This window comes from Puma concolor, chromosome D1 (genome assembly GCF_028749965.1).
Source record: "Puma concolor isolate L17-30 chromosome D1, mPumCon1.1.hap2, whole genome shotgun sequence".
Lineage (NCBI taxonomy): Eukaryota > Metazoa > Chordata > Mammalia > Carnivora > Felidae > Puma > Puma concolor.
In genome coordinates this window covers 59,854,077-59,880,549 of record NC_141676.1, presented here as the reverse complement: position 1 = coordinate 59,880,549, position 26,473 = coordinate 59,854,077, and the positions used below count along the sequence as shown (strand labels likewise).

Genomic DNA, 26,473 nt, shown 5'->3' with positions numbered 1-26,473 from the left:
TCTAAAAAACTGTATTTTTCATTAAGAGAATCATTCAGATAGTTGAAATGCTAAATGTAAATATAATCAATCTTACCAAATTAACAATTTTAATACAATATAAATCAGTCAATCAAACAGTCCTCATAAAAGTATAACAATTCTTGGCTTTGTGACAGTTATTTTTCTGACCAAAGCAGGGAGGGGAGTAGGGTAGTGCTTGCTTTTGTTCTGGGAGATATACTGATGCATGTGTTTTGTGGGTTTGGTTGTTAAAGTTTCTGGAGATAAGACATGACTTCCAATTTCACAGCACTTTATGTCTGATATATCTTCTTCACTTATAGTTTGATATTTTTATTGCCTGATTTCCTTCCACTAAAATAAAAGCTCTGACAGACAGTAACATTGTCTGATTTGTTCACAAGATCTTCAAAGCTTGAAAAATCCGTGGTATGCACTCAGTAAGTATTTGCTGCATTAGTGAATGAATGTCTGATCAATTGATATGGGTGTCTGAGGATACTGGAAGACCATCAATAAACAGCACGATGATAATACAGTAAGCACATTTATGCAATCGGTTTTATACTGAATCATTAAAAAAAAAAAAAAAACAACTAAATTCCCACCCATCCACAAATTTTAGCCTACGATCAACAGAATTCCATTCTTGTATGACCCCCAGGATCTACCTGACTATAACTGTTTCAGCAGCCCTGCTAAATAAGGGTAGAGCACAATCTGACCAGTCAGTAAGCTTCGCAGACACCAAAGCGATCACTAGAAATGTGGATGGAACCACGGCAATCAACCAAACAGAACCACTGGCTTATGAAGTCATTTAACTTCAGCCTTTGGTCTGTCAAACAGAGCTGACGGGCAGGGCAGTATGGCAGAGAGGCAAGTGCTGAAGTTAAGCTATACTGCTAACCCACATAATCCCCTCTGTATCTTACAATATTCACTTATAAAAACCAGAACAACCATCACCTTACAGAGTTATAAAGCTTAAACAGAATAATCATAATTATAGTAATAGCTGCCATTTTAACATTTTATTAGTGACAGGTACTATATAAAGTCAGATAACATGAAAAGGACACAGAAGAAAGCCTATCCTAGCATTAGACAGAAGTACTAATCTGTTTAATAAAACAGCCCTGTTCATATCAATAAGCCCACCTGTAGTAAATAAGACAACTGGTTAACCCCATTAGTTAAAAAGATAAAATATCATATCTCGTCAAGTCTGAGATACCACCAATGATGAGAAGTATCATTATTTTATGTGCCATTAAAAAAAAAAGCAGCAATGATTTTAAGATGCATCTAGATTTTAAAGGTATTAAACTGTGAAAAAATGTGCACCTGAGAATCAATGAAACACAATAGCTAAGTGCCTTATCCAAGGTCTCGTAGTAAAAATAGCACCGGAATTTGAACCTAGGTCTCTAAAATTCCTCTCATGTTCTTTTTTGTGTGTCTGGTTCTTGGTTTTTTTTTTCACCCCACTAAATTACAGAAGACAATTTAGAACAAAAGGGACCTTAAGAGATTGTCAACAATTTCCTTATTTTGGATCCCACAGCCAGAAGCAGAAAGAGGAAGGGAGAACTCTGCCCTCGACCCGTGCCCTATTCTCTGGCCAAAAGGAACTGGGGTCCCTTCACAGGGCTCAAACTTGCTCTTACTGTTCTATCACCTCATGTACACCTGAGCAGGGCTGAGACACAAATAAGTAGTTAAACATGACAACAAAAACTAAAATATTACCACAAGAACGAATGATTCATTACAGATATGCTATAATTAATCTTCACAAAACTCAGAGTCCTCTGAGTTGACAGCATTATCCCAATTTTTCAAAGGAGATACTATACTATATACTATTGTATATATACTATAAACCATTAAGTGATTTGCATAAGGTCACACATTTGGTTATAACTGGAGCAGGAAGTCAAAGTCTACGTATCTGCCTTTAAACACATGATAACAATTAAAGACAAAAAGAAAACAAACAAGAAGGACAACATCAGCTAACTTTTGTATAGGACGTAGGCCATGCTGCTAGGGATCATTTAGCATAAAGCATTTGGGCCTCAGTCCTAGGCAGCCCCTGAAGGAGACTCTAGTATAAGATGGGATGTTCCTCATGATAACCTTGAGTCAACGAGAAAAAGGTAAATAAAAAAGGTAAATGTTCCCTAAATAAGAAAGGGGAAGGTGGGGGGGAGGGGGTGGGGGAGATGTGATGTAAATATGAAAAATTCAAATGATAACATTTCACCTAACTGGAATTCAACAGACCACCAACTCCACTATCCTTGAATAGTCAAAAACAGGAAGCATGAAAAAAGAGCTACTTAAACTACCAACTTAGATCGCATATATCCTATAAAATAAATAAATAATAAATAAATAAAAATGTCAAGTCCATGCATAGAATTTGTTTATTCCTAATTGGCATTAATTGGCATATTTTTCCAGAATATGCACTTTATTAAAACATGTATATCTAAATGGTCAACAAAAGCATAGAACTGGAAAAGGTAATCAATTAGAACAGTATATGAGGAAATATAAATTAAAAACACAACGCAATACCACCATCCAGCCAGAATAGCTAAAATTTGAAAGACAGATAATACCAAGTTTGAGCAAGGATGCAGAGCAGCTAAAAACCTCACACTGCTAACAGGGCTGCAACCAGTATAAACATTTTGAAAAACTATTTGGCAATACCCATGAAAGCTGAAAATAACGATGACCCTCACACTTGATTCCACTCTTAATTAAGTATGTATCTAAGGAAAATGAAATGCATACACATGTTCACCAAAGAACATGTCATTAGATTTAATGAACTACTACATGCAACAATATGGACGAATCTCACATATATAATGATGCTTATACATGATAGATATATATCTAGATAGATAGATAGATAGATAGATAGATAGATAGATAGATAGATAGATAGAAGTTCAAAAACAAGCCAAACTAATCAATGGTGCTAGAAGTCAGGACAGTGGTTCTCCTTGGGAGGAGGTAGTGACTAGAAGGAGAACATGAGGAGCGCTGATAATGTTCTATATTTCTTGATCTGGTTACAATGATCTGTTCTCTTTGAAAAATCATCAAGATATTATTTGTGTCCTTTACTGCAGTGTGCTAGATCTCAATAAAAAGTAATGAAATTAATATTCCTTAAAGACCCAATAGCAGAAAAAATACAGCATCTTAAGAGGAGGAGGTTGCTGGGGGCATCTGGGTGGCTCAGTTGGTTAAGCGTCCAACTTCCACTCAGGTCATGATCTTGCCATTCAGAGTTCAAGCCCCGCATTGGGCTCTGTGCTGGCAGCTCGGAGCCTGGAGCTGCTTCAGATTCTGTGTCTCCCTCTCTCTCTGCCTCTCTCTCTCAAAAATAAACATTTAAAAAAATTTTTTTAAAAAGGAAGAGGTTGCAGAGATAAAGCAAATAAAGGTATCTCTTCATGGTATAATTTTAGGCCTTAAAGTCTAAAGAGCAGAAGTTGGAGAACCTTCCTGGCCTTCAAATTACACCACCTGAAAAGGCAGCTATTTCCTCTCCTATGTGTAAGATGACCTCTCATCTAAAGTACATGTACTCTAGAATATGACACAGTATAATTTCAAATTCTCACTCTCAGAGTGACAAAGTACCAGAGAAAGTATGAAAGAACCACCTCTTTCCAAAGTGAAAACAACACTTGGTGAATATATCTGAATGGCTGTATTGCATGGGGGAGAGGGATGATTCTGGGGGCAATTGTTGCATTAAATGTTTGTAAATACTTCATTCTAAAATAAATTAGAGGGGCGCCTGGGTGGCTCAGTCAGTTAAGCATCCGACTCTTGATTTCGGCTTGGGTCATGGACTCGTGGTTCATGGGTTCGAGCCCCACATGGGGCTCTGCGATGACAGTGAGGAGCCTGCTTAGGATTCTGTCTTCCTCTCTCTCTGCCCCTCCCCTGCTCACTCTCTATCTCTCTCTCTCAAAATAAATAAATAAACATTAAAAAAAAATTTTTTAACATATTTGAAGCCTTTGAAGGTAAGGCTAGTGTTCTTACATTACATCATATGGGTAAACAGATGAGCTGGGTTTCCTTTCTAAGCCAACACAGCAGTAACCCAGCACAGCTATTGTCAGCCTTCTCATTATAATGACCTTCCTTTATACTTTCACAAAATAGCTGCCAGACAATGAGCGGTAACTCCTGAGTCTGTACATTCAGACACAGGCAGAAAAAAGCCTACCAGACATTCAAAGACTTTATTGCCCGTGCACTTTATTACTATAAAGACCCAGATGATTTTTATTTATGTTTAACCTACGCATGTCAGCCCATTTTCTAGATGGAACAAATTATTCAAATACTAAGATCATCTAGGAACCTATACCGTACTCACTAAAAATACAGCGGCAAAATATCAGGATATTTATGGCTTTGAAAAGTTCCCTGCCTACTAACTACCCACAAGACAATCTAAAATCATTATTTTACCAGGACAATTTCCCCAGAACACTGTTCAGTGACTGCTTATTTATTACAGAAACACACTTGTACAAAAATTTCAAAACATTCGCAAAATATCATTGTTCTTATCACTCAATAACAAATGTATTCTCATAAGAAACAATTTAATGGGTGCCCGGGTGGCTCAGTCGGTTAAGCATCTGACCCTTGATTCCAGCTCAGGTCATGATCTCATGGCTTGTGGGTTCGAGCCCTGCATTGGGCTCTGAGCTTAGAGCTCAGAGCCTGGAACCTGCTTCGATTCTCTGTCTCCCTCTGCCTCTCTGCCTCTCCCCCACTCGTGCTCTGTCTCTCAAGTCTCTGTCTCTCAAAAATAAATGTCAAAAAAAATTAAAAAGAAACACCTTAAATCATTAAATTTCTCAAAAAATACACAGTAACTCTTGGGAACTGCATGCTGATTTTGTTTAAGTAGTAGTTCTTTCTCAGCCCATTCAGCTCTCTTTCCCTCTAATTCACCTCTACTCCCCCGTCACATCTCAACTTAGGACTTCCTTTCTGTCAGAAACCCTTCCTAGCCATCCTCTCTTAACTGAGATAAATAATACTCGTCCATGTTTTCAAAAAATCCTGTTGTTCCCTGGTACTATGATTGCATGTGTCAATTATCCTAGTCTCCCTCCAGCTCATGTAGTTGACCAGACAGAAGTTAGAAACCCCTGTAGATGATGCAGTTTAATACTGGATAACATAATTTGGCATAAATCAAGAGGATCCAGCTCTCTTCTCACGTGCACGTACCCACAGAGATGAAGTGTTAATTCATCTGGTCACAATTCAACTGAAACATAAACTTGGTTTGACAATCACTCAGTAAGTCATAAAAAATATTTATACTGTGAAGTCAGTTTTTTCCCCAAAGATTTGAAACAGCTCAGGCAGTCAACATTCCAACCAAAGTTTATGGTTCTGATAATTATGTCACATGCTTTCCCTAAAAATATAGGCTCTTGAACTTTGTTTATTCAATTGTAAGGCCTATCACTGACCTCCACTAGACCTCTAGCGAATATTTAATCAGTAGAAGGAAGGAAGCTGAAGGAAATGTGATGTAAAGGGAGGCAGCACAATGCTGTAAAAGAATGGGGCCCTCTGGTTTTACCAGTCACTACCAGCCTAGGAGCCTAGAGCAAGTTCCTCAGCCTGCCTGAACCTCAGTTTCCCTAACTACCAAAGCAGCACGTATCTTACCTTGTAGCACTGCTATCAGGGTAAGAAAAAATGTACATCACGCATCCAACACGCTACTTGAATCACAGGTGGGTACTTAATAACTGATGCCTCTTATTTATTAAAGAAACACACAGATACAGGGAAATTTCAACCCACATGTAAACTAGCACCACTCTTCCTCCTACCATGAAACTCTTAAGTTTGTGATCAAAGTTTAAAAACTCCCTTTTTGCAAAAGTATCTAATGATCAACTTTATAACTGTTAAAGATAGGTGCACGTGGGTTCATTATACAACTCATCTGCACTTTTGTAAACATATAAAATCAATGTTAGAGAATAGAGAATCTGGGTACCTCCATTCTTGTTGCTTCAATCATTTTAGTTATTAATTAACCAATGACCCTTCAATCTAGCCTTCTCCTAAACCAAAAAAAAAAAAAAATCCAAGAGTTAACAAATGGTTTGGAGGGTGTGACATGCTAGCTGAACTAGAGACCTTTAAAGTTAAAGCACACACTGACGACTAACTGTTCTACACTAAATGTATCTGAGAACAAACCATGACTCTTGACTTGTAACTTGGAGACACATCTCTACCATCTAGCCTGTCAAAGGTGGATTATTCATTACTCAACGCGATAGACATTTGTTGGACTTCTCTGGATGAAGCACTATGCTAGGGACAACAGAAAATAGATAAATGAAATAGTTGAGTGTCTTTGCCTACCAAATACTCCTAGTTTTGTGTGACGTGTAACTGCACCCTTGCCCAAATCTCTCTCCTGCTAACCAGACCTTAACCATCATCTCCTATCTCTCCAGGTCATTTCCTCTGTGGCCCTGATCCTCTGTTCCTTTGCCCCTGTTGTCATACTTGCTGAGCAAGACTTCAAACCACCCCTGCTCATCCCACCCCACATAGCCATACTAGCTTCTTAGCCAGTTCTTGAAAACCTCAGGTACACTCCTGCTTTTGTACCTTCCTGTTTCTTGGCCTGCAACAGTCCTTCCCCATATAGGTACATAGCCTGTTCCCTCACTTCTTTCAATTATCTCTGTTCAAATGATTTCATCTATGTGACTACCAGAGAAAAACAGCAACCCAGACTGCCAGATACTCTCGGATTCTGCTTTATTTTACTCCATTATCTTTATTACCATCTAACATAGTCCAATTTATCATCAATTCTTTATTTTTGAAGCAGAGAGAGAGATTGAGAGAGCGGGGAAGGGGCAGAGAAAGAAGGAGAGAGAGAATTTTAAGCAGGCTCCATGCCCAGCGTGGAGCCTGACACAGGGCTCAATCTCACTAACCAAGAGATCATGACCTGAGTTAAAGTCAAGAGTCAAATGCTTAAACCAGTGAGCCACCCAGGCACCCCCAATTTATGATCAATTCTAACATGCACTCGCCTTCGCTTTGTAAGATGAACTTTAATTTTAGAAATGTTAAGATCGATAAGGTTCTATAACTTTTGACCACCAGGTGGCAGTCATCAAGAGTCACTGTCTCTACAAGCACAACCTCAAAAATAGTTGTTAATATCAGCTCTTTTAAGTTAGGCACACTGTTGGCACTACCCATGCTGAGTTTGACTGGCATTTAAAATCTCTCTCCTGGTGTAAACTGAAACAAACAAAAAACCCTGTACATAATATCTATCAAAATTTTAAATTCAAAAGATTGAAAGAGCAGCAAGTGATTGCAACAATGTGCAATAACCCAGAACTCTCATAGACTGTTGGCCAGACTGCAAATGAAACAATAATCTGGGAAAGCTGTCTGGCATTATATACTCAAGGGGGTCACATGCATACTCCCTGCAGGCCCACTCCCAGATATGTATCTCAACAGAAACGTCCACACATGTTCAACCAACAGATACACAGGAGAATATTCACACCAGCACTATTCATATTAGCTCAAAACTAGAAACTAACCAAATGCTTATCAACAGAAAAATGGATAAATTCTGGTACATTCACAAAATGCAATATTATAAACAAACTACAAATATACCTACAATATGAATGACTTACAATATACAGTTGAGACTCTTATAAAGTGGAAGTCAGACACAAAAGAGTGCATACTGTATGATTTCATTTCTATAATGCTTAAAAAGTAGGTAAAATTAATTTATGATGTTAAGTCAGGACAGCAGCAGTAACTGAAGAAGGCATGAGAGGGCTTCTGGGGCACTAAAAATATCCTATTTCTTGACCTGCGTGCTGGTTACATGAATTTCAGAAAATTCATCCAGTTGTATACTTAAGATATGTAAACTCTTCTTTATGTATGTTAAGTTTCAATAAAAAGGATTGTTTTTATGTAGACAAGAAGGCATAGACAAAGAGCAACAAATCATGAATTTGGTATTAGAGAAGCAAGTATTTGTCGATGAAGAAAAAACCCTCATCCATCCTTTTCTATAAGATGTAATGAAATTCCCACAGATTAAGGAAGCATATTTATATTTTATTACCGAGATACCTACAAAAGATTCCATCACAGGTCAAACACCTAAAGGAAGGAAAGACTGCTAAATAAATATCTTGGAAAGGTAAAAGAAATTTCAAAATAACAAGAAGCTAGGAAGATTGAATCAAAACTCATCCAGGACTATTACAAAAGCCCTGTGTTTCAGTTTAATTAGAAGTGCTTATTTTTCTTGGTGAACATGAAAAAATGGTAAATCTTACAACTAACAACTTAGATTAGGCTATTTTCTCTTTTCTTACTTGTTTGCCAAATACAAACTAAACACAATACAATGACTACAGAGGTTATAAAAATGTCCCTGCCTTTATAACGTTTATCATATATATTAAAGAAGCTAAAACAACCATATGAACAGCTCTTACAGCTTTAGAATGATACTGGCGGGGGGGGGGGGGGGGGGACCTGAATGGTTCAGTCAGTTAAGCATCCGACTTCAGCTCAGGTCATGATCTCACGGTTCATGAGTTTGAGCCCTGCCTTGGGCTCCGTGCTGACAGCTCAGAGCCTGGAGCCTGCTTTGGATTCTGTGTCTCCCTCTCTCTCTGCCCCTACCCTGCCCGTGCTCACTCGCTCACTCTCTCTTTCTTTCAAAAATAAATAAACATTAAAAAAAAGTTTTTTTTAAGAATGGTACTAGTAGTAGAAGTATAAAGTTTTGTTTTCTCAGAGCACACAAAAAGGGAAATCTCTTCCTGCTAATGTTACAAATTATAAGAAAGCTTTTCAAAGCATCCAGACTGTGCTGTCCAATACACTATCCATTGGCCACTTGTGGCTATTTAAATTAAAATTAAATAAAATTTAAAATTTAGTTCCCCAGTATTACTTAACCACATTTCAAGTGCTCAGCAGCCACATGTGGCCAGTGACACATGTACTGGGCATTGCACAGAACACTGTATTCCAGAGTCAGAAAGATGCACAGATAGGTACCTAAGGACAGCTTAATCTAATATTTGGGCAAAAATACTTTTCAACCCTGTAGCCATTTTTCCATATTTCCTTTGACATCACAATGGCAAAACCGGCCACTCTGGTCTGGGGACCAAACTAAAACTATAAACCTAGGGAAAAGAGCTGAAGCCTTAAAGTTACAGGAGTAAAAACGAATATTCACAAGCTCACCAGAATTCAACTTAGTTCACCAGAGTGAAAATTTACCCAAAGCTTCAGCTAGAAATAAATGAAGCATTACCTTGCCTAATCTTTAATAGCTAATTGAAGACTGGGGGTGCAGGATATAACTTCGAAGTCAGTCAATAAACGTACTACTAGAGGAGTCTATTCATTAAGAAACATTTGCTGAGCACCTTCTATGTGCCACACATAACTGGTAACCAGGAGGAATAAGAGCATTAAGTCACTAACTCTATTCAGCAAATAGTACAGTAGCTTAAGAATCACAAACTCCTGGGGCCCCTGGGTGGTTCAGTTGGTTAAGTGTCTGACTTCGGCTCAGGTCATGATCTCGCAGTTCATGAGTTCAAGCCCCGCATCAGGCTCTGTGCTTACAGCTCAGAGCCTGGAGCCTGCTTTGGATTCTGTGTCTCCCTCTCTCTCTCTACCCTGCCCCCGCTCACACTCTGTCTCTGTCTTTCAAAAAACAAGTAAAATGTTAAAAAAAAATTTTTTTAAATCACAAACTCCTACGCAAGGAAAAAAACAACAAATTCTGCTTATCTGTGGTTCTTCAGAAACGCAAGGAGAGAAGTGACAATGTGCCATTTCCAGCATATTCTCTGAGAGTTGTTGATTCCTATAGTACCCAATGCCCATTAATCTGAACTAGTCACAATGATTTAGCAAAAAGCAAAGAAGGAAGAGTCCTTTCCAAAAAAAAAAAGAAATGAATTGCAGTTTATCAAACCTATATTAAGCTATTAAAGAAAGAACAACCCTTGCCAGAAATACCATAATCTCAAAGCATATCCTTAAAAGGAAACATCAACAAATCAACATTTATCAAACAACTCCCAAGAAGTACACTGGGAGCTAGAGGGACATAAAGATAGTCAAGCAGTCTCCACCTCCCAAAGCTTTCATCTTCTTTGGGAGATGAAACGTTCATGAACAATTACAATGTAAGCAAATGCTGTAAGTGCTATACCCATGAAACAACTGCAGTACAAACTGTAAGCTGAAAGGACTTTGGAAGTCTTTTGTCCAAACCTCTCCCTTGTCTGAAATCCATTCTACAATATTTTTATAAAACATGTATTCAATCTAAGTACACCAGGGATGAAGATATCACAGCCTCACAGGCAATTCAGAAGCAATGGAAGCTAGGAGCCAAAAAGAGGCGAAGAGTTTACATTCAAAGAGATGATGTTTAGAAATAAGAACTTGAAAGTCAAATGACAGCAAGTAAATACAAAACCAATTATGAAGAACAATACACTAAAGGAAGCACTATTAGCACAGGGTCCATTATGACACAAATCCAGAGAAAAAGCAATGGGACATTGTAAAATCATTCCCAACAAGAGTTTTGATTATCAAAGGGGGTGGGGGTAGAATAAATCAAGGTGAAATTCTATTCTATCTGCCCCTAAAAGCACCCACTCTTCCCTAGCTCTCCCTGCTCTGTAGGACACTTTTATTTTCACCTGAGCCAAGAGAGGAAGAGAAACTGGTATTGACTCATTAGCTACAATACGTCAGGCATGAATTCATATGTCATTGAATATATGTAGAATAAGAGCGATACTGGGGATTTGGAGCTCCTCCGAGGTGGGCTCAAGGAAACTGACCTAGAAGCCAAATTTATTATTCTATTTTAGAAACATTTAGAAGGCAGCTTAACAAAGAGGAAAGAGTAGCAGAGACCTAAAGACAGAGGTCTGTACTTGGGATCTGGTCCTGCATGTGACTGCAAAACTTGTTGGGCCTCTCTGGATGTCATTTTCTTCAGACCTACCCCATCCACCTTACAGAATGTTCTAAGAACCAAAATGGAATACATACGTAAAAGGATTCTGTAAACACAACACATCATTGATATCTATTTATTCATCTAACAAGTATTTGCTGAACATCTATAATATTCTAGACTCTGGGCAAGGTCCTTGCTCTCATGGTTGTGTTCTCTAGTAGGTGGGAGATAGATAACCAACACAAACAAATGAGTGAATAAGAATTTCCAAGAGTGATAAATGCTCTCCAAGAGTGATAAATGCTCTAAAGAAAATAAAACAGGTGATGTAAAAAGAATGACTAGGAGAAAGGGAACCACTTTCAATGGAATAGTCATAGAAAGCCTAGCCAAAGTTCTATCACTGAGACCTCAAAGACTTCTTCAGCGAAATAAAGAGCTGGGGACATAAGAAATAAGACAAGCTTAGCATGTATGAAGCACTGAACAAATGAGGTATGTCTGGAACACAGTAGGTAAGGAAAAGTATTAAGAGATAAGGAGGGAAAAGTGAACACAGGCCAAATCCGGTATGGTCTTGGACCATTAAAAGGATATGATAATTACCATAAAGCTCTTTTTTTATCAACATGGCCCAATAAACCGAACCATTCATACAAATATCTCAAGTATACATTATCAAAAGTAGGACGCTTCCAACTTTCTAACTTAGCAATGACATCACTAAAAAACAAGTGGAAGGATCTATACAATGGCCCTAACATGAAATTTGTAAGAACTACATCTAAACAAAGACATCATTTATTATGTTTGGTTAACACAAATAGTCAAAAAAAAAAAAAAAAAAAAACCCTCTATAGTAAATAGAACTGACAGAATTATAGAATTTGAGTTAAAAAAAAATTTTGAAGTTTTAACAGAGAAAATATCAGTTCCTTCAGCAAACATTTATCAAGCACCTACTATGTGCCAGGCATTTTCTAAGCACAAAAGATACAGCAAAATAAATCAATGAAAATTTAAGCAATAAGTAAGCGAAGATTTAACTGTAGAAGTATCATAATACCAGAACTGAATTCGAACTTCTGCCTCAGCATTTTCTGAAACAGGAGTTGTAGGCTTAGTCAGTGTACCTGTCAGAAATCAAACTTACCAAGGAATTCTTAATCACTTCACTTCTATAAAATTCTGGAAAAGAAGAAAAAAAACAATAAGTGATATGAAAGAAAATAAGCTCATTAACTCTTAATCCTGCAAATTTTTAACATTTGTTCCAGTAAAACAATTTATAATATTTTCAAGGGATCTAATTTCCCTATATTTTCTACAAAAATTATTTTTCTGCAAAAAAATAAATAAACATAAATTAAAAGATTTTAAAGGAAAAAAATTAATAAAGAAAAATCAAAGCTTGTTAAGATTTAATTTAGTAAATTTTACCCCAGATACAAATTTGAGCCCTTAGAAGTTTAGACTTTCTTCTCTCCTACCTTATGGCCACTCTGCAAAAACTGATTCCATCTGCTCTGTTTTTCTCAAACATCTCTAATATGATCATCCATCATAGTACTGTGGAACGGACAATGATCTAGCAACCAGGTAACCTAAGTTCTACTTCTACCTGTCATTAACATTCTGTCTCTTTAATCTCCTTGGGCCCATTTCTCATTAGACAACTTAGAGAATTAGACTAATAAGCAAAGGTCCTCTTGCAAGCTTTGAAATTTCACGATTCTACAAAGCTTCATGCGTATTGTACATGTTAACAAAACCTGAAGGCACAATCAAGAGAGAAATGTCTCAGATATTCACACAAACATCGCCTCTTCTGACCCTGCTGAAGTCACCATTGTGATGCTCTGTCTCTCAAGAGCTTACAAGGACCCTGGTATCCTTGTGTTGCTATAAGAGAAATTTCCCAGGTGTGATGCACATACCACTGGTACTTGAGATGATTTTAGGTGATACACGGACACACTTACTTTTCTCTTACGTATTTGAATTTATGTTTCATATATTCATCAACCCCCAATTGTAAGCTCTGAAAGGACAGGAGCAATTGTTTTGTACAACTGCTGTCTCCTCAGCACGTAAAACCATTCCTGGCACAGAGCAGACACTCAATAAATATTTCGTAATTAAATGAACAATTTTACTTAGACATAAGTTTAAAAATAAGGAACTTAAACATATAAAGTATGCAACATTATAGATGAAACTCAAATATAGTGAAACATGCCAAAGAAGTCCATGACTGAAGCTTAGGGCTAGTCAGGCAATAAATGAATAGCAGGACTATGCACACATAAAACTCCAATGGGCAAGCTCTGGGTAAAGCACTTCTTGATATACTACTTATATTACTGTAGGTTTGTCTTTCTTAAAAAAAATTAAAAAGATAAGGATGATCATTTTATTCCGTGGAGAGATAGTCACAATGTATTAAGTAGGGGGAAAAGTTCCAAAATAAAATTTACAACAGGATCCAAATTTTTATAATTATGTTAATAATGTTTATCTTAGGTGATAGAATTAGGCTGCTAACTTTTTCTACTTGGCAGTTTCTATTTTTCTATTTTGAACAATTATTTAAAATAAGAAAAGGAATAATTCTGGGGTGCCTGGCTGCTCAGTCAGTCAAGCGTCTGACTTTGGCTCAGGTCATGATCTCGCGGTTCATGAGTTCAAGCCCCATGTCGGGCTCTATGCTGACAGCTCAGAGCCTGAAACTTCAGATTCTGTGTTTCCCTCTCTCTCTGTCCCTCCCCTGCTCTCTCTCTCTTTCTCTCAAAAATAAATGAACATTTAAAGAGAAAAAAAGAAAAGGGGTAATTCTAATTGTTTTTAAAAGGACTCCTCTGCTGATGAACATTCAGGTTACTGGTAATTTTTAGATATTTCAAGTAAGTTATAAATAAACAATCATTTAGAGATATATATTCTAGACCCTTGAATCTATAAGATAAACATTTAGAAGTAAAATGCAAGATTAAAGGAAAAATAGTTTGTGTTTAATAGATATTACCATGTTGTTCTCTAAAAGTACTGTACCAATTTACAATCTTACTTGTGAAAATCCCAACATTAGACAACCCTAAGTATCATTCTTTTCATTTTTCCCATATGATTAATCAATTACTCCAACCATAAATTAACTATAAAAGTTTATGTGTGTAGGTGTGTGTGTGGGTGTGGGTGTATTCTACTTTATGTCTAGCATGTTTATTTTTAGGGGGAAAAACTAAAAGGGCTTAAAAAATGTTTTTTTATTACAAAGTACTTTCATGTTATACTTAATTTATTTTTGTATTGTTTGAATTTATTGCAAGCATGTACTACTTTAAAATCAATGGGAAAAAAAGATATTCCTCTTTTCTTTGGAGAGAATTCCTCAATTTAATCTGCAAAGTGTCTAAATTAAACAGTTCCCAAAATATATATCTTTAGCTCTAAGAGAAGTATCACTATTTCTTCCAAAACTTTGCTGACGAAATATATGTATAAAAGAAACTAAACAATAGGCTTTCTCCATTAGACCTTCAAAACAGGCTTGCTAATTTAAATGGAGAGAGGTCAACAAAAAAGCCACATACAAAATCATGGAGTACAGGGCAATGTCTAACATGGGCCTACACTGTTCACCATTCTGTTACACCTAAAATAGTTTCAATAAAATTAGCAGCATGATGCAAAACAAAATAGTGAATGGAGGAGAATTCAGAGCCAAAACATAGTTCCAATCCCCAATCTACCTATCAGCTTTATCCTGGACAAGTCAATTAACCTTTTGGGCCACATGGCTCCTTCACCTTTCAAAGGACAATGACACATGGAAGATAACAAGATTACTGTGAGGCTCAAATGAAATAGCGAATCAAAAACACTTTATAAACTATAATTTTTATTAACACAGTTCTATTAATTTTTATTAACTCAATTTAAGCAAAACTATTCGACAAGTAAATTTTCAAGTCATCCAAGACCTATTTCTACATGAAAGGGACGATTAGATACAAATGCTTCTCTATCCATGCTAAGTAAGACCTAAAAAAACAAAAACAAAAACAAAAACAAAGCAATTAGAGAATGTAGAGCATGGTTTCAATGGCATGTTTTGGCTGTTATGCAGCATTCCATTCATTCAACAAATGCTTTTCTTAGTACCTCAACCTCACTCATAAAGGAGGAATACAAACTTACAGGTTACTATAAAATTATTTTTCACCTATCAGATCGGCAGAAATTCAAAAGTTTGATTGCACAGTCTATTGGTGAGCCTGTTAGGGAAAAGCCACTCATACATACCAAGTGGGAATGTAAACAAAGACAGTTTTGCAATATCTACCAAAACTATAAGTACGCATTCTTTGTACTTCCACTTCTTGGAAATTTACCCCATAGCTAAACTAGCACTCATACAAAATAACGTACTTATGAAGTTAGTCAAAGCAGTACTGTGCATATGACAAGAACCACCTAAATGCCCACCAACAGAGGCCAGTTAAATAAATTCTGGTACATCTATTCAATGCAAAAATATTCAGAAAAAAAAAATTACGGAAGCTCTCTGTGAACCAATATGGAAAAACGTCTAAGGCATTTTAGGTGAAAAATGGAAAGCACAGAAATATATGTAGTTTTGTACTATTTTTAGTTGTATTTGCATAAAGAATCTCAGAAAAGAGAAACAAGAAATGTAGAACCGTAGTTTTTAGGCTGGGGTAAAAAACTAGGGAATGGGACAGGTGAAAGAAAGAGTTTAAGCCTTTATATAGATTTTGAACCATGACTGCATTAGCTATTCAAACAATTAAATGAAAAAAATATACGAGGGTTTACTATGTGCCAAGCATTGTTCCAAGTGCAGTGAACAAAACCAACCTAAAATCTTCTGGATTATATAGAGTTAATCTTCTGATGTATTCAAAATAGCTGGCTGGCATTCCAGGAAAGGACAGGCACTCAACATTTTGTGGGTGAAAAAAGAACTATGTCTAAAGAACAAAATTGATTTTATAAAAATTCCAAGTTTAAGAGGGAATCACAATTAGAACCTAGCTCTTCATCCATTAACACAAGGCTTTGTTCTTTGGGGATGTGACGATTTGAACTACCTAAAAAGTAGGCAATCTCCCAAGAGCACTAAAAGATGTCAAAAGTCAAAAAATCTCACACATAACTTCTTAGGATCTGCTGTGAATTCAGCCAACATAAAAGAATAACTTAGAAATCAGTATTTCAAATATTCTCCCCCGTAAAAAAAAAAAAAAAAAACAACCTTTCTTTTAAAACTAAGAAATGATGCCACTAAACAGGTGGTACGAGTGGTTTTGTGAGAAGAACCAAATGGCCCTCTATCGTGGCATCCTACACCGAGGGCCACATAATGATCAGGAAATGAATATCTGGGCTTCTCATCAGAGGTCCAATAAGGTAAGGTGGATTAACTAGGCTTCCTAAGGAAAGAGCTTCCCAGTTCCTCCTATGGTAGTTAAAAGTTATAAAGTCCGACTTGTGTGCCCAAAAGAGGACCATAGATAGACTTCATTCAACCATGACATTTTGGAGTAGGCATTAACTCTCAGAATTATCAGTTCACTTATTTTAGGGATAAATTAAGCAAAGCTCACAAGAGGAACTAAATGTCCTAGCTAAGGGACTTGCCAATTAGTGACAGACTCCACCACTAACAGAGACTTCCCTGTGGTCTATACCAGCTATTCCCTAACTATGAGAATGAGCATTTCATTGAGGGAACTTTTAACTTCTAAACTCAAGATGTAATCTGAGCTAGAAGGAAAAAAAAAAAAAGTCATTTTGTTTCCATGGCATCTCTTAGACAACTTTTTTGCAAGATGGTCATCAACCAGACCCATGACTACTCTCTTCTTAGAAACTACTACAATTGTTAAAAAAAAAAAAAGGGGGGGGGGGGGGGGCGGGGTGCCTGGGTGGCTCAGTCAGTTAAGCATCCAACTTTGGCTCAGGTCATGATCTCACAGTTTGTGGGTTCGAGCCCCGCATCGGGCTCTGTGCTGACAGCTCAGAGCCTGGAGCCTGCTTCGGATTCTGTGTCTCTCCATCTCTCGGCCCCTCCCCTGCTCATGTTCTGTGTCTCTCTGTCTCTCAATAATAAACAAACGTTTAAAAAAAAAAAAAAAACTACTACAATTGTTAACATTACAAATCACCAAATACCTAAAATGTGCTAAGTACTATGTGAATTACTATTATCAAAGAGAACACTGGACCAAGAACATATAAATTTTATGAAGATAATCAAGGACTAATTATAAAGAAACATATCAAAAATTTTAAACGCTCTGGCACTGTCATATATTGCTAATGATAAAACCAATTAGTGAGCAGGAGACCAAATGTATTAAGGTCTGAAAAAATGCTTATACCCCTAGGACAAATAATAACCAAACTGTTCCCTTTTCCTTCTGGACACATAGGAAGACAACATATCCCAGTCCTTTCTTCATCTAAAAAGGACTACACTACTGATTTATGACCAATGGAATGTGATGGAATTTATGGGGGACATTTCTGTTATAAAAATCTCCCTCAAATGATCCTCCTCTCTTGCCATGCCCCAAGTCATGTATTGATGATAGCAGCATTCCAAAACAGAAGAAGCCTGGATACCTGAGTCACCACTTAGAGGACAACTGCCAATACCCTGCCTGATAAAGAACACCTGCATTAGACTTAGTGTAAGAAATGTATTATGTTATGCCACTGAGATTTGTGGTATTTGTTATTGTAGCTAGCATTACTCATTCAGATTAATATAACTGTTTTTTAGAAATGCAATATTTGGGGCGCCTGGGTGGCGCAGTCGGTTAAGCGTCCGACTTCAGCCAGGTCACGATCTCGCGGTCCGTGAGTTCGAGCCCCGCGTCGGGCTCTGGGCTGATGGCTCGGAGCCTGGAGCCTGTTTCCGATTCTGTGTCTCCCTCTCTCTCTGCCCCTACCCCATTCATGCTCTGTCTCTCTCTGTCCCAAAAATAAATAAAAAACGTTGAAAAAAAAATTAAAAAAAAAAAAAAAAAAAGAAATGCAATATTTACAATGAAAAGTAAGAATGAAAAATTATATGACAATGGCAGAATTTAGAGTCTTTTTTTCTCACCCTTAAAAATTATTTTAACGCTATTTGCGTTGTGCTACCCTATATAATTCCTGACTGAATCTCCTAATGAGCATATACTGGTATTGAAATTTTAAAAAAAACAAAAAAAGGTGTTAAATGACTACTGTTTTAATAATGGTTTTTAAAAGTAATTAAAACCAAAAAGATAAGACATTGTTTGAATTTTTCATCTTTCTTTGCCAGAGGACAAAATTCAAATAAGCCTTTAGTACCTCTAATTAAAATAACGCCACTTTTTGTTAATATAAATAGACCTTCAATCACATCTTACCAAGTGTTATCACCTTATCTCAGTTGTTCCTCACAAATATCTGTCTTGCCAATTTCATAAGGCATCATCTCCACTTTACAAATGGGAAAAGTGCGGTTCAAAAAGACATGATCTTTGTCCAATGTCACACAGCTAGTCAATGGCTGAGCTAGACCTACTATGCATGTATTTGCAATCCTAATCCAATATTCCTGTCATACACCATGCTTGTTCTCTTCTACCATCCAACATAGGTCAATGGATTATATCCAAGTACCTTTCGCCCAATATGTATTCAAAAGGTGCTTGTGATTTTGAATCAAATATTTGGTCTACTCTCAGAATTGTCACTTATGGAGCAGTCCACAGTACAATAGGTACAAATGAATTCAAGGAAACCATGGCATTCTTCTAAGAATGACGCCATATATACACAAGGAATTACCGATATGAGAAGACATAAACTGGTCCTAATTTTACCATAATATTTCAACAATTATATTTTAAAGAAAACAAAATTAGTATTGTATGCTGGACTCATATAGTATATTTTAATGATACCAACTAGAATAAAAACAGTAATAGCTAACATGCTTAAATAAATGATAAATTTATCAATTTAAGAACTATCCAAAAGCCCTGTTTCTTTTATATATATGTAACTACTGCTCATTAAATATTTTCAGACAGTATGACAATTTTGCTTCCCAATAAGCAATAACAGCAAAGCGAGGGCACTGTTACTCACTTGTATTACGAAAGAATAAAAATGAGATGTAACAATCTGTAGGCAAGTCCACAGATTCTCTTACCTTTGTATATCTTTTCGGTATTACACAAGTGAAGTGTGAAGTAGGTGTCAAGGAGCTGATGGCCATTTCTATTAACAATATTCCGGGCAGCAATGTTCCGAAGGTGTCTAAGACGCCGCTAAAAATTAACAACAAAAAAGAGGGACATGTTCAGCTTTTTCCTCATAAAACTTTCTGAAAGTTACAATCCAAAAATGAAATACAGTTAAGCTATCCCATTTATTTGTTAACCCAGCAACCTTAACCCAGTCTCTTATTTATGATTTAGTATCCACTCTGTCAAATAGGAATTATACCTGCCCCATCTCCTTTATGGGGTTGTTGTGAGCATGAAATGACAACAGATATAAAATATTTTCAAAAAGCATAAATGTTATATAAGTGCTATTTACCTGTAAAGAGCATTAGTATTTCCTGGAACATAAACCAAGTAGTAATTTGTTTTCTTCCCTTCGGAAGGATACCGGAGACACGCAAGTCCGTCTCATACCAACAGACAAGCAGTTTTTACATACGTATACCCCAGCTGCTTGTTCAGTCTAGATGCCAGATCATCTGTACGACCAGGAAAAGATGCTTAGCCAAAACACAACTCACTGGTCACTCCAGCCAGCCAATAACCCAACTGTTGTGAGCTGAAATTAAATCCTCACCTGACCAACAGCCACCCAGTCTCTTTCCTGATCAGGCCTCCTGCCCAACAACTTCTCCAACTAAGATGCACAAATCATTTGGAGCCCCAAGTGTTGAAAAGGCAAATGCTCCATAAGCAACGGTAGAAATCAACAAAACTGGAAGTTAACAGACAGCCAAGTAATAGCATACCAAAAAGAGAAGATGTTGGCAATGCTCAAGTCTGTGCCCATCAGATTCATTCCCAAAGGCTAGTTCCCTCTGTCAGATAATTATTTTCAGACTTAAAAACAGAAATCAAGTGCTCAGTTTTGTTTTTTAACTTTTTTTTTAACATTTATTTATTATTGAGAGACAGAGAGACACAGAGCATGAGCAAAGGAGGGGCAGAGAAAGGGGGAGACACAGAATCTGAAGCAGGCACCAGGCTCTGAGCTGTTAGCAGAGAGTCCGATGCGGGGCTCGAACTCACAAACCGTGAGATCATGACCTGAGCTGTCAGACACTTAACCGACTGAGCTACCCAGGCGCCCCAAGTGCTCAGTTTTAAAAAATGCTTACAGCTCTCCCTTCAGGCTGAAAGACAGCCCAATCTACTAAGGTAAGACCATCTTCAATTACATGTGCAGCCAGCCAGAAAAGTGCAGTTCTTTCTTTCCATGCACATACCAACCTAATCTTTTCTCCCAATCTAGCGATTAAGATTCTTTACTAGGGAAGGTTATTGTCTAATAAATTGGTTTAATCCTCTAAGTATGAAAAGCCCCAAATATATTTATGAAAATTTCCTAGGGCTTACTCTAAAAGACTCATTTTTCTACAATCTGCCAATGGTTTCCATTTCATACCCTGGATTACAGCAACTATCTCCTCCTATATATTTTTTATTAGCCCTCTCACTCAAGATTTTAAATTAACAGGAACCACTAATTACCTATATACAATAACCACATCTATTTTGCTGTAAGACTGCGATCTTGATCTTCTGTTCGAAGACCTGAAAATATTACCCAAAGTCTCTAGAATGAAGTACAAACTTTCCATATTGCTTTCAAAGCCCTATACAATCTGACCTCTCCACATCCTATCCTTATTTTAGACTAGATCTTCCACATAGCCAACCCCTCAGTCACACATGAATGCTTAAGATCCCATGAAAAAGATAATACACGTTCCTAGCTCCAGGCTTTTGTTAATTCTAGCCCCGTCAATCTAAAATCCATTTTCTTAAAGGAGATCCCATTTCTACTTCAAAGTTTAGGAGAAAAGATTCCTCCTTCCTGAGTCTCTAACTGAAATTAGTTGCTCCTTTATTTGAATAAATAAGAACTTTGCTTCTTCTCTCCTAGAGCACTTATATCATTCAATCTAGTCTTAAAAGTCATTGGTTAGTTATCTTCCCTATTAATCTAGGAGGAAAAGACTTGATGACAGAGACAATTACCATCACTACACTATCAGCACTTATTAAATGCTTACCATGTGCCATGCACTGTGCTAAACACTTCATACATATGATCTTATTTAACCCTCATAACAACCCCATGAGGTTAGGTTTTACTCATTATTGTGATTCATCTCTTTATCCCAACATTCCTACAAAACCAAATATAAACAGTAAATAATAAATGAGCAGGATATCTCAAAAGAAGGAAAGAAAGAAGGCAGAGGAAAGCAAAGGGGTTATACCTATATACATAGGTATATACGATACACTATCTCCTATATATGTGTGTATATATATATATATATATATACGTAAATACGTTTGTATATATATATATATATATATATATATATACACACACACACACACACACATGCACACACATACACACACACACATGTGCATGTGTGTGTATTTATAATTATAACTGATACAACTTGGTTTTTACACTCCCCTATTGCTATAGGGGACAGAGCAAGCAATGATCTATCCTTCAACTCAAGAGAATAATTTTATGACAAAATAATAATAACGGAACAGACTGCTTTACAAAGCAATGTGCAAGGCTTGGACAGAGACTGAATCTACAGTGGATACATAGATATTGGTGAAGAGATCTTTCTACTATCTAGGAAGTTGGCAAAACCAGCTTCAAGACACCTTCTGACTCGAAGCTCTAGATTCTAAAATCAGTAATGGAGTCTAGAAACATTCACCCAAGGTATCAGTATTGTTTCCAAGCTTCCCTCCACTCACACAGATAAAACAGAACTGACTCCATCGCAGCATTTTATAAGAAGATTTACAACAACAACAACAAAAACTCTTCCACAAATTAACCAACTATAAAGCACTGACTTTGGGTTGTACAACTTTTTACCTTTTCCCTTATTTTATTTATTTCAAAAGCAGTAGGTAAGTATTCTTATTACACCATGATTAAACTACAAGATGCTCCCAGTAACTAGGACAAAGGAAATTAACCATTTATGAGTAAAATATTGATGTCATCTTGGTGAAAAGGTAGTAAATGTACACATGAACCCTCTTATGCCCTTTGTCTTGGCTTCCTCTTTAATGACATTCATTCCAATTTTATCATAAAGCTGCTTATTATTCCCCTAATGTTAACATTAAGGGAAACTGAATGAAGGCAATTCTCTGTATTATTTTTGCAACTTTTCTATAAATTTAAAATTAGTCCAAAATAAAGTGTTTTTTTTTTTTAAGTTATTGCCTTTTTCAGAGTTAGGAGGTGGGTAAGTAGGACAAAAAGACCACCAGTAAGACAACATTCACAAGCACTATGTAAGTGGAGCTCTTCTCCATTCCCACCACTCACCTCCTCCCTTTAGTCCCCACCCCCCTTCTGTCTTCCTCTCCTCCCCCTAAGACTTCATGCAGTTTAAATGAAACACTGGAAGGTTAAGCCAGAAACTCATAAAAATGATTACCTATGGGGGTGAGAGCAAGCTGAAGGGTTTACAGATAAAAGCAAGACTTCCCTGATACTTGTTTACATAGTTTTGACTTCTGTACCATATAAGTGTCTTACATACTCAAGAAATAAATAAGAAAAAGTTTAAACCCAACTAAACTTAGTCCAAAGTATAATAGCAATACCAAAAATTACCACAAGTTTTAGGATATATCATCTACCTTCACCCAAACTATTACCCTATGACCCAATATTGTATTAAAGTATTGAAAAAATCAGAGTGACTTAAAGGATCCTTTCTTGCCCTCAGTTCCCCCATAAGAGCTATACTTGCAAAACGTAGAAATAGGGTTAGTTCCAGATATTTGTCTATCTTCCCCAACAATAATATAAATTCTAAGAGGAAAAGACTATTTTATTTATAGTTGTATCTCCAGCATCTAGATGACTACCTAGCAAATAGCAGGCACACAGTGTTTTTTGATTGAATTCATAATTCTCCAGTGAATTAACCCAGTGAAGAATGTCTTGGTATGGCACAGGCCTTGCAATAGTCCTCAGTGGCCTGGAAACCTTAGATCCTGACACCCACCCACCAGACAGTGAGAAAATACAGAACTAAGAACTGAAAGTGGGGTAAAGCCTTAGCAGTGATTCTACTACAGCAAATCCTCAAGACTCACCTACATTCAATTGCTCTAGACTTTACAGCCTAGTGGTAGTTCATGGCCTGGTGGCACCAATAAGCATAAATACACTCCTTTTGAGCTTGGCTAAATAGAATTAAACATCAGACTTTCTCTTCAAATGGCCCACCTAAAGACAGTTAAAAATCAAATCCGTCTTATGATCTAAATTATCTCAAGCATCTCAGGAAAATATAAATATTCTGAGTAATTAAAATTTACACAGACTTTTGAATTATTCTTTATGGTAACATCCTATGCAGTTTTCTTTATCAGCAATCTCCTTAAACTTTGTCAAATGTTCTATGCCTTCATGGTTATAAAACACTTTGCGTATCATTCTTCAGCAGTAGGTTGGCAACAAAGTTGTGCTCTAAAAACATCCACTTCTAAAACTAAAGCTGAACAGATTTTAATCTTTAAACTGGAAGTAACATGGCTTAAAATCTTTGAAACTCAATCTATAAAACATCCTGTATAGACATTGAAAACATTCACTAACATATAAATTAAAATCTATTCAGCTTTGATTTCGAGGATTGATAGATATAACTGGAGCACAACTCTACTATCTGAGATGCTGGTGGTGAGGAAAAGACCAGTATTGCCCCAAATCCCTTAACATTTTAACAAATCTTTCAGATATAAATTCCTAAGTGGCATGTATTGTAGATTTGAAATGTTTGCTTTATAGTTTAAAAAAAAAAAAAAGAATAAGAAGAATTACTCATTAGTCATGACTGTAACTGGTGCCTCTAAAGAACCTATAATGGTTGTTTCTCTTGTTAATACTACTAACGCCTTTAGAAAACTGCTTCAAAACCTAACAGTAGTCTAAAGAAAGGGTTTTTTTTTTTTTGTTTTTGCTTGTTTTGTCATGCTCAGCACCTATTTGATTAAAACAAGGCCAAATAAAAGTGCAGATTTTCCTTTACAGAACCACTCTCTCCTACTATCTATATCCTTCCTGTAGAATTAACTCTCTTCCAACTTCAAGGATATTCACATGATGACTCAGATCATGCCAATCAGCACATTTCATCCCCCTGACCATAACATATGACTCAGTTAGGACCACTGAAAGACTCAGAAATTATATTAAATTTTTGAGAGGTTTTTTTTTTGGGGGGGGGGGGTTTCCCCTCACTGGCCCTGAATCTGGAAGAATATAGGGTTAGAGATGCTGGCAGCTGTCTTTCCATCACAGTGAAACTGAAGAATGAAACCAATAAGGAAGAGAGCAAAATAAGACACGTGCGATTCAGGTCCTGCCGACAATTGAAGTCTCCGGATCAAACCATCCCTAAAATGAGAACTACAATGACAACCACGAGCCCAGACCCTATAAAACGGTCAAAGATTACAACTAGGGAGATTTATACTGTGATTTTTTTATTTAGAATTTACCCCATAATAGATAAAGAGTAACATTCTAATTTAGTGGCAAGTTACAAAGAAATGTCTCATTTTGTTAACCATCCCCATGTTTTAGAAAATAATCATTGCTGGCAGGTCAATCCATTTTTGTTGATACAATTTTGAACCTCACCATGGGCAACAGCACAGCTTTAAAAACAGTCAAATCACACCCCAGAACGAAGAGAAATCCAAAGCAATTTTCAGTAGTGAAATAGGTCACTGGGGTGCTATATTCCTCCCAAGTTTCGCCATTCCTTGCAGGCATCTAAAATGTTCTGACTTCTGAGGTATAATAATGACCAAAGAGAACTAATGTGTCTTTGATCTTGTTCCTCATCACTGCCGTAAAGTGACTCAGGGAGGCTGATGGCCAACAGGAGGACATGGCTCCCATTCACCCTTCCTTCCCTGTCTGTAACCCTTGCTTCAAAAACAAAAGTACTATGGTTCTTAAATTATAGCCACCCCACGCGTCCCGACCATCACCAAACTAAATAACCATCCCATACACACCTTTTATGACTTCTAAAGAGATATCTTCAAAACAAATTTTGAGTCTAATTTGCTTAATCTACAAGAGCTTTTATAAAGCAATAATATAATCAATAATCTATAGCCCAATAGAAAAGGGGGCCAAGGACATAAAAAGGCAGACCACAGAAAAAGACATGGAAATGGTCAATAAACATATGAAGAGATGTGTAATTACACTCATAATTAAGATATGCACAACAATCACTCCACCTTATGGCAGACTAGTTTCCAAACAGTTTGCAAACAATGGTTATACCAATACATCACATTCCGCATGCTCTGTTACAATGTGATATTGCCACCCCTCCATTAAAAAATGGGACCTATGTTCCCTCCCCCTTCCACGGGGGAAGGCCTGCGACTATGGCAGAAATTAGACTGCATGACTTCTGAGGCCAAATCATAAAATTATCTAGTTCTCTTAGAATCCTCTTTCTTAGAACCCAGTCACCCGAATGCAAGGACAGCAAGCAGCTATGTGAAAAGGACTTCGTAGTTCTTCTCCACAGCCTTGAGTGAGATCCCAGCTATAGCCAGACTTGTAAGTGACCATGTCAGCCCCCAGCCTTTGAGCCACCAGAAATGACATCAGGTAGAGTCAAGCTGTTCCCACCATGACCAAACCAAACTGCTGAATTACAAGCAAAATAAATGATGATGTTGCTTTATGCCACTAAATTTTTCTTCTTACCTAGCAATAGAAAATGAAGAGATCTATCTGATTAAATAACCTATTTAGTCTTTGTCACAGTTGATAAAAGTAAGGAAAATTATGCTAGAGGAAATATAAACTGGTTCAACTTAGAGGGAGGGCAATTTAGCCATAATTACTAAATTTTAAACTGTATATAATATTTGACTAAGCAATTCCACAAGTCAAAAAATGCATGCAAATATGCTTATTCTGATATTGGCTCTAAAAGCAAAAATTTAATAATCACTCTTAAATTGTGGTACATTCATACAATGGAAAACTATGGATCCATTTTTTAAG

General features: G+C 36.8%; 1 protein-coding gene across 1 annotated transcript in view; it reads right to left on the bottom strand.

Annotated features, from left to right (window-relative positions):
• The window catches only part of UVRAG (UV radiation resistance associated), a 299,395-nt gene that overhangs the window by 248,706 nt on the left and 24,216 nt on the right, over window positions 1-26,473 (bottom strand). The window contains exons 2-3 of the mRNA XM_086678352.1: window positions 19,323-19,440; window positions 12,255-12,289 (exon numbers count right to left, since the gene is read on the bottom strand). Coding sequence (XP_086534478.1) covers window positions 12,255-12,289; window positions 19,323-19,440 — 153 coding nt within the window. The remainder of the gene's footprint in view (window positions 1-12,254; window positions 12,290-19,322; window positions 19,441-26,473) is intronic.